Below are 12,193 nucleotides of genomic sequence, written 5' to 3'. Positions count from 1 at the left end.
TCCAACTCTATGACATTCTGGAAAAGGCAAAACTACAGAAAGAGTAAAAAGATCAGTGATTGCCAGGAGTGGGAGGGGGTAGGGAGCACAGGGGAATTTTAGGGCAGTAACATTATTATGTATGATAATGTAGTGGTAAATACGTGTTGCTATACATCTGTCAAAACATACAGAATATACTATACAAAGTGTGAACTCTAACCTGAACTATAGGCTTTAGTTAATAATGTAATAATGTCAACTATAGGATTTAGTTAATAATAGTAATGTAATGATACTGGTTTACTAGGGTGTGGGTGAAGGGGATATGGGAACTCTCAGTGTACTTGTACACCTGAAACTGCTCTAAAAAATACTATTGTTTTAAGGGTGCCTGCCTGGCTCAGTCAGTGAGTGTGTGCAATTTTTTTAAAATTGTTCTGTCACTTGCTTTTTTTCGAAAAAACTTTTCTGTAGTTTTAGGTTCACAGAAAAACTGAGAAGGTATAGCGATTCCTACATTCTCCCCACCCCCACACATGTACAGCCTCCCCAGTTGTCACCATCCCCCATCAGAGGGTACATCTGTTACAACTGATTAACCTACAGTGACACATCACAGTCACCCAGAGCCCACAGTCTATGTTAGGGTTCAGTCAGTGGGGGAGTGTGCGACTCTTGTTCTTGGGGTCATGAGTTCAAGCCTCACACTGGGTGTAGGGATTACTTAAAAAAAAAAAAAAAGGTAAAAAATACTATTACTTTAAAAATGGAAGGACTACCAAGAATTATCATCTGCATAATTTTAGGTAATTTGGCTAAGAGAAAACTCCCTACAATACTCCTAAAGATATGAGTTCTCCTGACCCTAGTCATTAGTTTTACCTTTTTCTGGGAATCAGGTATTTTTTTAAATTATGATAAAATATAATAGAAACAAAAAATTTATTTATTTTTTTTTTTGCAAGACAGCCAGAGGGTGGGTGGGGGCTGTTGGGGCAGAGGGAGAGGGAGAGAGAAAATCTTTAGCAGGCTCTATGTCCATCCCAGACCCCAATGCAGGGCTTGATCTCATGGCCCTGGGATCATGACCTGAGCAGAAATCAAGAGCCAGATGCTTAACTAACTGAACCATCCAGGTGCCCTATTTTAATCATTTTCAAGTTTATGTTTTTATATGTAATAGATCATAAGTTACTATTTACTGTCTCTTGAGATACTTTACTTGGCTTGATAAAAATGTAGCAAAAATGAACCTCCCTAAAGTAGTGAGTGTATGACTTCAGAACTTTCAGCATACTTGGAGCAACCTGGGGAATCTGTACTGCTGAGCTGCAGAGGTTCTGTTTCTCCGGGTTAATCCAGTAAACAGGAAGCAGGATCAGATGACTGCCTTAGAGGAGAGTTGTCATGCATGCAAGTGGCAGAAAGTCCTGTATAATTACACAGGAAGCAAGACTATGAAAGACTGAAGAGAACTTCTTGAAACAGGAAGTTGGGTTTTAAAAAATCAGAGCATAGTCTAGAAGAGATGATCAGTTTCCGTGGTCCCAGGGGAAAAAAAACCCCAATGACTAGCTCAGGGAAATTCTGTGAAATAATTCTAAATTCCAAAGGAAACAGTTTAAAATGAAAATTGAAGAACATTCAGCACTCAGACAAAAAGAACCTACTTCCCCTGCATCTGAAGAACAAAATAGCAGCTAAGACTCTAAAGAAGAATAGCATACTAAGAAACAAGAAAAAGTGACCCAAAAGGATTTGGTAGCCAAATCAGGCACAGAAAGTGAATTGCAGATTAAAGACAAAATAAAAAGTCTGGTCAAGACAAATGAAATAATGTCTAATATAAACAACAATTGCAAATTAAGTATTTCATTTGCATATAAGATGCTCCAATACACGGACAGTTTACATCAACTCCAGAAATCTGTCGTTCCAGGTATTAATACTACTCTGCAAGATAAATGAAAATAGAAGCCTATAAAACCTGGATCTTCTAAGAGTGAAAAACAGATTCTATTATTGGTAGTGGAATGTATTCTAATTAAAAAGTTTTCTTAATCTGCATCTTGATAGCAACGACAAAAAAATATTTATGGTAACTACTACAAAAAGTAAACTTTTGGTCTAAAGCATGGTGCAAAACTGTCCTAGAGATGTCCTACAGATGATTAACCTGAAGGAGAAGGTAAAGACTCCAATGGGAATGAGCAACAGGACAGAAGACAGTCTCCTGCACTCTGCCTACATCTTCTCTTTTCCTTTGAAAAAACCTGTCAAACTCTAATGCAATAATCCAAGAAATGGTTTCAGATGCTACTATGGTGCAAAACTGAGCTAGGCCATGCAGGAAAACAAATGATGAATATAACATAGTCTTTACGCTCTAATAGGTTAAAACAAAGAGAAAAACAGACACAACCATTAAAAGAAAGGTAAGCACCATTAGAGAGGCACAGACAGTTCTATATACAGATGCTCAAAGCATCTGAGGGACAGAGTGGAAGAAAACCATCAGGAGGACACAACGAGCTGCAGGGTGCATTCATGCCACACCTGTTTATACACCTGCCCTGCACCTGTGGGCACATTGATTGGGGGTGTGGGGGGAGTGGAGGGTGGGCAGGAACCAGGATGAGATGAGGGAGGAGTTCAGGAGACATTCACTCTCAGACTGGAGACTTGAATTAAAGAACAAGGTCTCACAAATGTTCAATCTGCAGCAACCCATCAAGCTTCTTTCACCGTCTTATGTTATTAGGTAGGCATATTATACGCATGCAGAAACCAAACAACACACTGAAAGCTCACCATTTTTTTTTGTCTCAAATCCCAGGAATTAAGTTCAGGCGTTAATCTTTTCCCCGATTTTCTATGACTTCTCACTTTTTTTTTAGGAGAAGGGCTTTTATCACAAATTGCAGTATTCACATCTTTTGACAGTACGTATTTCTTCCTATAGATTAGGGATTCTTCAACTGTCTTATTTAGGAGAACGGACTTAAAAGTAGTTTCAGATTCAATACGCCAATCACTTTGCTTGGTATTTTCAGTATTTTTCTGCTCCGAATGTTTAGGATGATTTGGTCGTTGCTGAGTGTCTCTTTTGCAAACTCCTACTTCTGCTTTCTCTATTTTGTTATGTTGCATTGTTTTTTTCTTATATTGCACCTTTTCTGTTTCTTCAGAATTATCCTCAGATATTGAAGAGGATAATTTTTGTTTTGTAAGTTTTTTGTTGACAATAACATCTAGTGGAAAAATAATCAATCCTTATTAAATTAATAAACTGGTAATACATAAATTTGTTAAAATCAAAGATATTTATTAGACATTGCAAGAAATGAGTATCTCCCTGAGCTACTATAGTATACAGAGAAAACAATGTTTCACCTTGATTGAATGTGTCTCCTGATGAAGTACCTGCTCCTTGGTTATCACATAGATTAATATTTGTTACAGGAGTCCAGCATGACCACTTGGAGGGCATTTTATTTCCACAAATGTTGTCCAAAACACCAGGTAACCTGGAAAATAAAATAACTTACTTAATGTAGTACAAAACATTAGCCTATGACTCTGATATGAGACCGTGATTTTCTTTTGTTTACTCAATGTTTATTGATAGCAATTTACTAGTTAAGTATGAAAATATTTTGGTAAGTCATTAGGAAAGTTAACTATGTAATTGATCAGACTATTATTAAAAAGTTCCATTATTGTTATTATTTGATATCTACTTAAGTATATCTCACATATCTTACATGTTCTACTGTGTATTTAAACTAGGCTAAATTTCCTCATATTCATACTTTATTATTTTAAAAATCTCATTCATTTTAAGTCTCTCAATTTGGAAAAGAGTTATGTTTGTGGCTATGAAAAAAAAAACAAAAAAACAAAAAAAAAAACCACAGACTATTCCCCATTATGCAATCATAGTAATACTTGAGCTGATTAGTGCTAGAGCCAATACTTCATTCTAAGAATATAAAAGTCTTTTCTTTTAAAATTTATTACATTTATGTAAAAACAACATTAATATATACTAACTTATTTGATGGTTTTCTCCATACTTACACAGGTTTATCTATTTTCTCCACTGCCTGGGAATCTGGAACAATATCCTGCAGGTCATCTAAATAAAATAAAACAAAAATTATGACATTTTCAATTTTTTTCCTGTTGGCGGGGTAAAGTGGGAGTTGGTACAGAAGTTGATCAAGATTCACATATTAGGATACAGAGATCTTCTTGGAAATAGAGACTGTATTGTATTTCCTTGTAACCTTTAAGTTCCTTTCATAAAGCCAAATGCATTCATTATAAATCTTTCTTTTTCAAATCAATGAAAGCCAGTGGAGTTAAAGGGAAATATGAAGTGTATACATTTTTTTTAAAAGAGAAGGTGAAATTAAACCAAAAAAGTGCTTACTCATATTTTGGTTTGGGAATTCAATGTCCTTATTTTCTGTCTTCTCTACAACTTTAGCAGTTTCGATATGCTGTAACACGTAGGAGACATGGTATATCAATTGTAGTCAAGGCATTACATGAAAACAACTCTTAAAACTCAGAGTATTAAAGTTTAAAACCTTTAAAATAATTTGCCTTGCTATTAAAAGTTGGATAGTATTTCTGTTGTTTCATAAAGGTTATGCCCCTTCTAAAATACTGCTTATCCTAAAACACACAAAAAAATTAATTTTCATCACAGACAAGGCAGAAGAGCCTACGAACTTTCTGATCTCATCCACAGCTAGTACAATAATTCCATTCTCATCTGTAACTTACAATTTCCACAATCGCTGTGGCACATTTCCTACTGCAGCTGCTCTCACAGCCTGTATCTATTCTGTCTTTTCACTAACATACAAGAGTCGGAAATTCTAGAATATTAAAGGATTCTGTAAAGTTGTGGCCACTGAACAGGTAACTTCTTGCCTCCAAGCTTCCGTCTTTTCATAGCCACATATCTGAAAACAATCTGCCATGCCCTCCAGGCTAGACGCTGTGCCTCTTGCTGGCTGTCTTCCCTACTTGGTCTAAGCCGGCAGTTCTCCATCCCAGGACAGGAGCAGTAGCAAAGCATGCACGTACGTGTTGGCTGTCACAATGACAGAAGGGCTTCCCTGACTGAAACAAGCAAGCACAGGCCTGGGAAGCCCGCCACCCTACCACACTCAGGACCATGCCACACCACTGATCAACGGTGCCCTAATAAAGGAACACTTAGCTGATTAATTTGAACAATTACTTTTGACTCTTTTTTCTGAAAATCTTCAACTCTTGCACCATTCATCTTTTGGCCGCATAACGTTTTTTAAAAAATCCACCACCTATTCCTTTTTACTATGCTTTGTTGGGAGAAAAATGACACATATTTCTGACCCGATGCCATGATAAAATTCAGTCTTCTATTGAAAGGGTCTTCATTATCCCTTAATATCCTCCCCCTTATCTCTTAGTAACTGTTTCAAGTCTTTACGTGTCCCTGAGCCCTCTACTTCAGCATATTGCCAAGACAGATCTCACCATGTTCACCACACACTTCAGAGAAAACAAGAGCTATTAGGCACTTCTCATCTACAAACTTATCTGTATCTCTGACTACCTCATCTCTCCAAGAAATAACTTTCTCTTAGCTATTCTCTGTTCTCTCCCTTCAGCTACCTGGCATGAATGCCCTTCTCCTTGATGTCCATTTGACTAACCTTAATCGATCCTTCAAAAACCAACTCACTCTCCATTTCCTTAAAGAGCATCTCCTGATTTTCACCCTCCCCTCCAGCTCTGGGGTTAGGCACCTGCCCCTCCACTAGGTTCCTACCGCATCCTATATGTACAATCTGAGAACATTTATACAATATTATAATTCCTTATTAATTTGTCTAATTTCCACACTAGACTTTGAAATACTTAAGGACAGAGTTCACTTGTATCTTACATTTCTAGCAGACACTAACTTGTATAATAAACTAAAAATGATGGCAAGTCCATTTCTCCTACTGAATACATAAATCAGAGTTATACTGAATGGATGGATATTCCTCAATTTTACTGTTAGCACAATAAGTAGGTCCTGTCAGACAGAACTGACTCTCAAGAACAATAAATAATACACAGATAGATATAGATACTTTAAACAAAGTGAGGCACTCACCGCTTATAAAAGAAGTTAACTCAATATGTATTTCTACAATAACTTGATAAAATTAATTTTAAAAAAGGTTTTCAAAATAAAATTACTTGGTCTGTCTTATCTCCACCATTTCTTCCTTCAGATGGTCTAGATGTAAGAGATACAGCATTGCCTACTCCACTTTCTGACGTTTTAGGGATATCAGGTTTTTCTGCAGAACTCATCATTTGCAGTGGTGGTTTAATTCTTCCTCTTGGTGGTGTTGCTAAAAAGGAGGACAAAGGATTTCTCTATTTATAGGGCTTTTAAAATTCCATATTGCTATTATTGAGGTACTTCTCAGATGAGGAAGGTAAAAAAGGGAGGTGCTAGGATGGGTCCCAGGTTTCTGGTTTAGATGAATAAATGGATACAGATGCCATTTACCAAGGAAAGAAATAGACAAAAACTGGCAGGGAGGGTGGAAAGATGAATTTATTGTGGAGGCTATAGGACATTAGATAACTGCCCAGTAGGCAACTGGATTTTGGGAACAGAACATCATTATTAAATTGTCATATAGACTAAATAAGATTGTTTTATAGCAGCTAGTATATAGTATTATTTTTTGATTTGTATTTAGACTTTAGTATGTACCAGGCACTGTCTAAATGTTTCACAATATTTCTTGTAGAGTGAATGATTTTTATTTAGTCTTCTGAACAACTTGATGAGACAGACACTTTAGTTCCATTTTATCAAAAGAAAACCGGTTCTAAACTTACCTGGAGGATAATCTGTACAAAGTACACACCTGGGGGTTGGGAAATAAGCCCAAGCATACTGATTAATTCAATGTTTATCCACTGTGTTACAGCTGACTCCCACTTAAATTACAATAAATTATTAACGCTGGTATTAACATTTTGAATAATGTTTACATGTTAATAACCAATATACCACTTAGAAATTCGAAATTTCCTGACAATTAGAAGACATTGTGGTTTGTATATTAACAATTTCCATATCCCCAACTTATTCTCTATGTAAATTATGCCCAGAGTATCTCTGAATTAAAAAATGCCTGTTTTAAAAATATGTTTATTAGAAGTCTTTTAAGACTATAAAACTTACATGTGTTGATTAAAAGTATTGGACTTCTCACAGTGTATCTGTCTGCACCAGGAACAATCATTGATGCTTCAGACATTTTTCTTTTGCTAGGAGTAATTATCTGAAACCATGAGAAGTAGCCACAGTAAACACACATTCTCTTTTAAAATTAAATATTCTATAATTTTATCTGTAATATTTTACCTTGACTATACACAAAAGATACATGGTACTTTGTTTAAAGATTTTATTTATTCATTTCAGAGACGGAGAGAGCAAGAGAGAAAGCACAAGCAGGGGGAAGAGCAGAGAAAGAGGAACAAGGAGACTCCATGCTGAGCACAGAGCCCCACGTGGGGCTCAATCCCAGGACCCTGAGTTCATGACCTTGGCCAAAACCAAGAGTCGGATGCTCAACTGACTGTGCCACCCAGGTGCCCCAACATAGGGTATTTTATAAACAACATGATAACCAGAAATTTCTGTGTTTTAGGCTGACTTGAAAGGTTTTACCCTAATATTTGGTATTGAACAGGTAGCCAAAACTTGTTTTAAAAATTATTTATGGATATCAGACATGAAATACAGCACCTTTAAATACTAGCTGAAAATATTTTATTGGTACTGAGTGTATCTATACCCAATGGCTCAGTTTCTTTTCTTTCTTTTTTTTTTTTTTAAAGATTTATTTATTTGACAGAAAGAGCGTACAAAAGCAGGGGGAGCAGTAGAGGGAGAGGGAGAAGCAGACTCCCCGCTGAGCAGGGAGCCTGATGTGGGACTCCATCCCAGGACCCAGGGATCATGACCTGAGCCGAAGGCAGATGCTTAACAGACTGAGCCACCCAGGCGCCTGATGGCTCAGTTTCTTATTCTATTTCAAATATGTATGATGTTTGGATACATATTTATGTATATTTATATAAATTTGTTTATGAATGCTTTCATAATGTTAAGCATTCTTCAAAATTTTCACACATTTTTAAAAACTGTATTAATATTCTGTGAGGACTAAAGTGACTTTGGAATAAAAAGCAGCAACAGGAATTCAGAGACTCAGTGGCACAGGAGCTAGTGATTCCAGTAAAGATGTACATTTTCTAACTTCATCCTAGAGTCAATGAACAGAAGTGGGAAAGAGCTTCAGAGGACGCCATGGAAGGGCGTAGATAGTGACAAACTGTAAAAACACAGAGGAGAGCTATTTTTTAAAAGCCACCTGCCCCTAAGACTAAGAAAAAAATATGGCATGGTTTTTAATAGGTCTGTAAATGGGGTGTGGATGAAAGGTGGAAAGGAGAGGAAAAGGGGGAATTCTATGATTAACCAGAAAACAAACTATTGAACCAATGGATTCTTCAAGAAAAGACAGTTCCTAGTGGCATACTGAATGGGACCTGGGAAGTTACTTATTCATATAAATGCTTAAAACAGTCAATCCTTAACAAAAACACAGTGGTATTTTAACAACAGTACACTGTTTCTTAGAGATCTTTAGTTCTAGAGTTTATGACTCAATAAATTTAAGGTGGGAGGCCCTAAGAATCAGCATTTTAAATAAGTACTCGTTATGACTCTGATATAAAGACACAGAAAATGGCTTTTATAATTTAATTGTCCAAGGAAAACAGAAGATGGCATTTTTCATTTAACAAAGGACACAAGACTAATGGGGAAAAAACAGTGGGTAAAATCAACATGACAAAATGTATGGAAGGGCCTGTGAGAGTTAAAGTTGCCTAAAGGCGAGAAATTAGTAAAAACTAAAACAGGAAAAAGTCCATGAAGAAAAGTGAAAATTAATCAAGACTTGCAAATGTAAGGGCACTTTAAATGAGGGAAGGTTTAAAAAAAAAAAAAAAAAAAGGACAAACAACATGAATGAAGGTATAGAGGCAAGAATTAGTATGACATAAAAAGAGGCAGGAAAGCCGTTAACCTTACTCACGTGGTGAGTAGGTAGAGTAAAATGAACTTGTAGAAGGTCTCAGGATTGAGTCAAGATTTAGATGCAGGAAGATAAACACAGAGATCCCACAACTTTCTGAGCAGAATGCAACAGGGACTCTGAGATTAAGAAAAAACAGGAAGGAACACCACATGGGGTAGTTCGCAGAGTCAAAGGCCAAGGAGGAGGCTGCTGAACTGAACTAGGTGTGCTAAAATGAGTAAGGGCAGAGGGAATGAGGAGGAAAGGATGCAAGAGGTACTATGAAAGAACCATCACTAGTACCTTGGTCCTAGGTGTCAGGGGAGAGGAGGCAGGATTCAGGATACCATCAGAAAATTAATGGTAGCATTATTGAAGTATGGAGGCAGATGCAAATTTGAAGCAAAAGATAAAAGTGTTTCAGGTTAGACTTCAGGAAAGGAAGAGACATACAAAAGGAAACATTCAAAAGAATAAGTGGAGACTGGGCTGTAGCACTTTGAAGAGAGGTCTGGTATATTTCAAGAGCTTCAACTATGCACATGAAGGAAGCTCTTTAAGGGAGAAGACACAGAGATGTTCAGGAGGCTGAGTCAAGCTTTCAGAGCAAATCTACATTTAGGATGCAGGGAGAGAAAGTATCTCTAAGGTAGTAACAGAAGTTGTAAGAGAACAGGCTAACAAATCAAAGAAGGAGGGGGCATTAAGAAAGATGGGGCTGTTAGCAATGTCAAGTGTCACAAGACAAAAAGGCTGAGAACTGGTTCTGCTGAATGTGGTCTAGAGGAGCCTTCACTGGTAGGAGGAGGAGGAAAAAGAACTTATTTAGCTTTCTTTCCTTGTGCAAATAAAGAGAACGTTACATTATAGATTTGTATTTTACATAACAGCCAAAAGCAAATATAGACAGGATAAATGTAACAAGTGGTTCTTTCTTATATATTTCTAACTTGGAATTTACAAGTATATAGTATACCTTGTCTTAACCCTCTTATGCCTACACATAAACAAAACTGCTAAAACACTATCTTTTGTTTGCATTTATAAAAGGCAGGGGAAATACTCTGAATGTTATTGATGAAGGCCATTAAGGTAAATTCTAGATTTTTTTTTCTATAATTATATGTAGCAATGATTTGATCTATGCTGTTTAATAAACAAGTATTTTGGCACCATATTTACCTCAGGCTGACTATTTTTTCTGTCCCCCTGATTACTGTTTTTGATATATTTTGGAGGTTTAGCAAATTCCTTTTGGGAGTTAGGTTTTTCTTTCAAAGTAATGAGTTCCTCTTCCATGGGTGAGATTTGACTTTCCGGCACTAGAATCTGTTGGAGAATGTGGAGAAAAAAATGTATTTCAAACTGCAAACCACAGGAAGTTCTCAAAAATCACCAGATGTCTTAATAAAGCACCCATTCATCCCACACTTACAAAGTCAACTCTTTATTTTCTATGTACTTAATCCTACAAAGTGACCCAACAAAAAGCATCCACATTTTCAAATGTCAATAGACATAAAACAAGCTTTGGCATTAGTGGCAGGACATATATACCTAATTTTTAAAGTTACAAAATGATATTAATAACTATCTTCTATACTAAAATAAATGATCTTTAATAACATGTTTAAAAAATCATATACCTTATTGGGGCACTATATGTTGAGAAAATTTATTTTTTTAGATATTCACTGTCCAACATAATATTGTGCAATTATTTAGGGTTCAACTTAGCCCAATGATAAAAATCAAGTAAGTCAGACACATACCTGTGATCCACTTGCATCAAAAAGTATATGCACAGATGTTTTGGCAACTGAAATACCTTGTTTTCTAGTAAATTCCTAAAATTAAATTAATTCAAATAATGTCATTTTCTCCTGGTTTGTTGCATGTTAATGCAATTATTTCCTGTTTCCTTTCAAAACTCTCAAATTATTTCAAATCATTATTTTGTATATATAAATACCCTTCTCCACAAATACAGTCTCTATTTTTCTTCACCATAAATCTTCTGCACAGCTATGAGCTGAATGTGTCCCCGCAAATTCATATACTGAAACCTAACCTCCAAGGTGATGTTGTTAGGAGGTGGGGCCTCTGGCAGGTGATTGGGTCATCAGGGCAGGGCTGTCATGAATAGGATCAGTGCCGCTATAAAATGAGACCCCAAAGAACTCCCTCACCCCTTCTGCTATGTGAGGACACAGTGGAAAGACAGCCACTGTGAACCAGGAATTGGGCCCTCACCGGAAAACAAGTCTGCTGGTACCCTGATCTTGGACTTCTAGCCTCCAGAACTATGAGAAATAAATGGAAGGAAGGAAGGAAGGCAGGAAGGAAGGGAAAGGAAGGGAAAGGAAGGGAAAGGAAGGGAAAGGAAGGGAAAGGAAGGGAAAGGAAGGGAGAGGAGAGGAGAGGAGAGGAGGAGAGGAGAGGAGAGGAGAGGAGAGGAGAGGAGAGGAAAGGAAAGGAAAGGAAAGGAAAGGAAAGGAAAGAAAGGAAAGAAAGGAAAGAAAGGAAAGAAAGGAAAGAAAGGAAAGAAAGGAAAGAAAGAAAAGAAGGAAAGAAGGAAAGAAAGGAAAGAAAGGAGAGAAAAGAAAAAGAAAAGAGAAAAGAAAGAAAAGAAAGAAAGAAAAGAAAAGAAAGGAAAGAAAGGAAAGAAAGAAAGAAAGGTTGGTTTGTCATTTAAGCCACCCAGTCTACGGTATTTTTGTTATGGCTGCCTGAACAGACTAAGACATGCACTATCCAAGCTTGTCAACAGAGTAGCTCCCTGAAACATAACAAGAGCTGTCACCTTACTGACATGATGTCTTCCACAGTCCTAGAATGCATCTTCTCTAAATTTCACCCATCAATTTCCAAGGCCATTTCAAGCCCCATCTGAATAGCCTTTCCTTCAAATCTGACTCTTAATGAGCATTCTGCTTTCTCAACTTCTGTACCTGCCTCTTATTTACTTCTTCTGAAGTAGATTCTGTAATCCTCAAAATGTTTAATATCTTAAAAACATGGTCTTTTCTCAATTCACTTTTTAAACA

The 12,193-nt window shown here is 36.7% G+C and overlaps 1 protein-coding gene across 23 annotated transcripts in view; it reads right to left on the bottom strand.

The window, feature by feature from the left end:
* Window positions 1–12,193, bottom strand: part of SYCP2 (synaptonemal complex protein 2) — an 89,872-nt gene that overhangs the window by 32,779 nt on the left and 44,900 nt on the right. For 19 of the 23 annotated variants that reach the window (XR_004619419.1, XM_034640040.1, XM_034640043.1 and 16 more), the window contains 8 exons: window positions 10,919–10,993; window positions 10,329–10,475; window positions 7,238–7,337; window positions 6,232–6,389; window positions 4,418–4,487; window positions 4,063–4,120; window positions 3,376–3,509; window positions 2,794–3,233 (listed from right to left, as the gene is read on the bottom strand). Coding sequence is in view for 21 of the 23 variants with exons in the window: in XM_034640040.1 (XP_034495931.1) it covers window positions 2,794–3,233; window positions 3,376–3,509; window positions 4,063–4,120; window positions 4,418–4,487; window positions 6,232–6,389; window positions 7,238–7,337; window positions 10,329–10,475; window positions 10,919–10,993 (1,182 nt within the window). In the remaining 2 variants the exon portion in view is untranslated. Of the gene's footprint in view, window positions 1–2,793; window positions 3,234–3,375; window positions 3,510–4,062; window positions 4,121–4,417; window positions 4,488–6,231; window positions 6,390–6,888; window positions 6,918–7,237; window positions 7,338–10,328; window positions 10,476–10,918; window positions 10,994–12,193 lie in introns of those variants that run through there. The other 4 variants (XM_034640056.1, XR_004619420.1, XM_034640048.1 and 1 more) reach the window with 4 other exon arrangements.

Source organism: Ailuropoda melanoleuca, chromosome 13 (assembly GCF_002007445.2).
Source record: "Ailuropoda melanoleuca isolate Jingjing chromosome 13, ASM200744v2, whole genome shotgun sequence".
In the NCBI taxonomy this organism is placed as follows: Eukaryota; Metazoa; Chordata; class Mammalia; order Carnivora; family Ursidae; genus Ailuropoda; species Ailuropoda melanoleuca.
The sequence above is the reverse complement of the archived record's forward strand: the minus strand, read 5'-3'. Positions and strand labels throughout refer to the sequence as shown.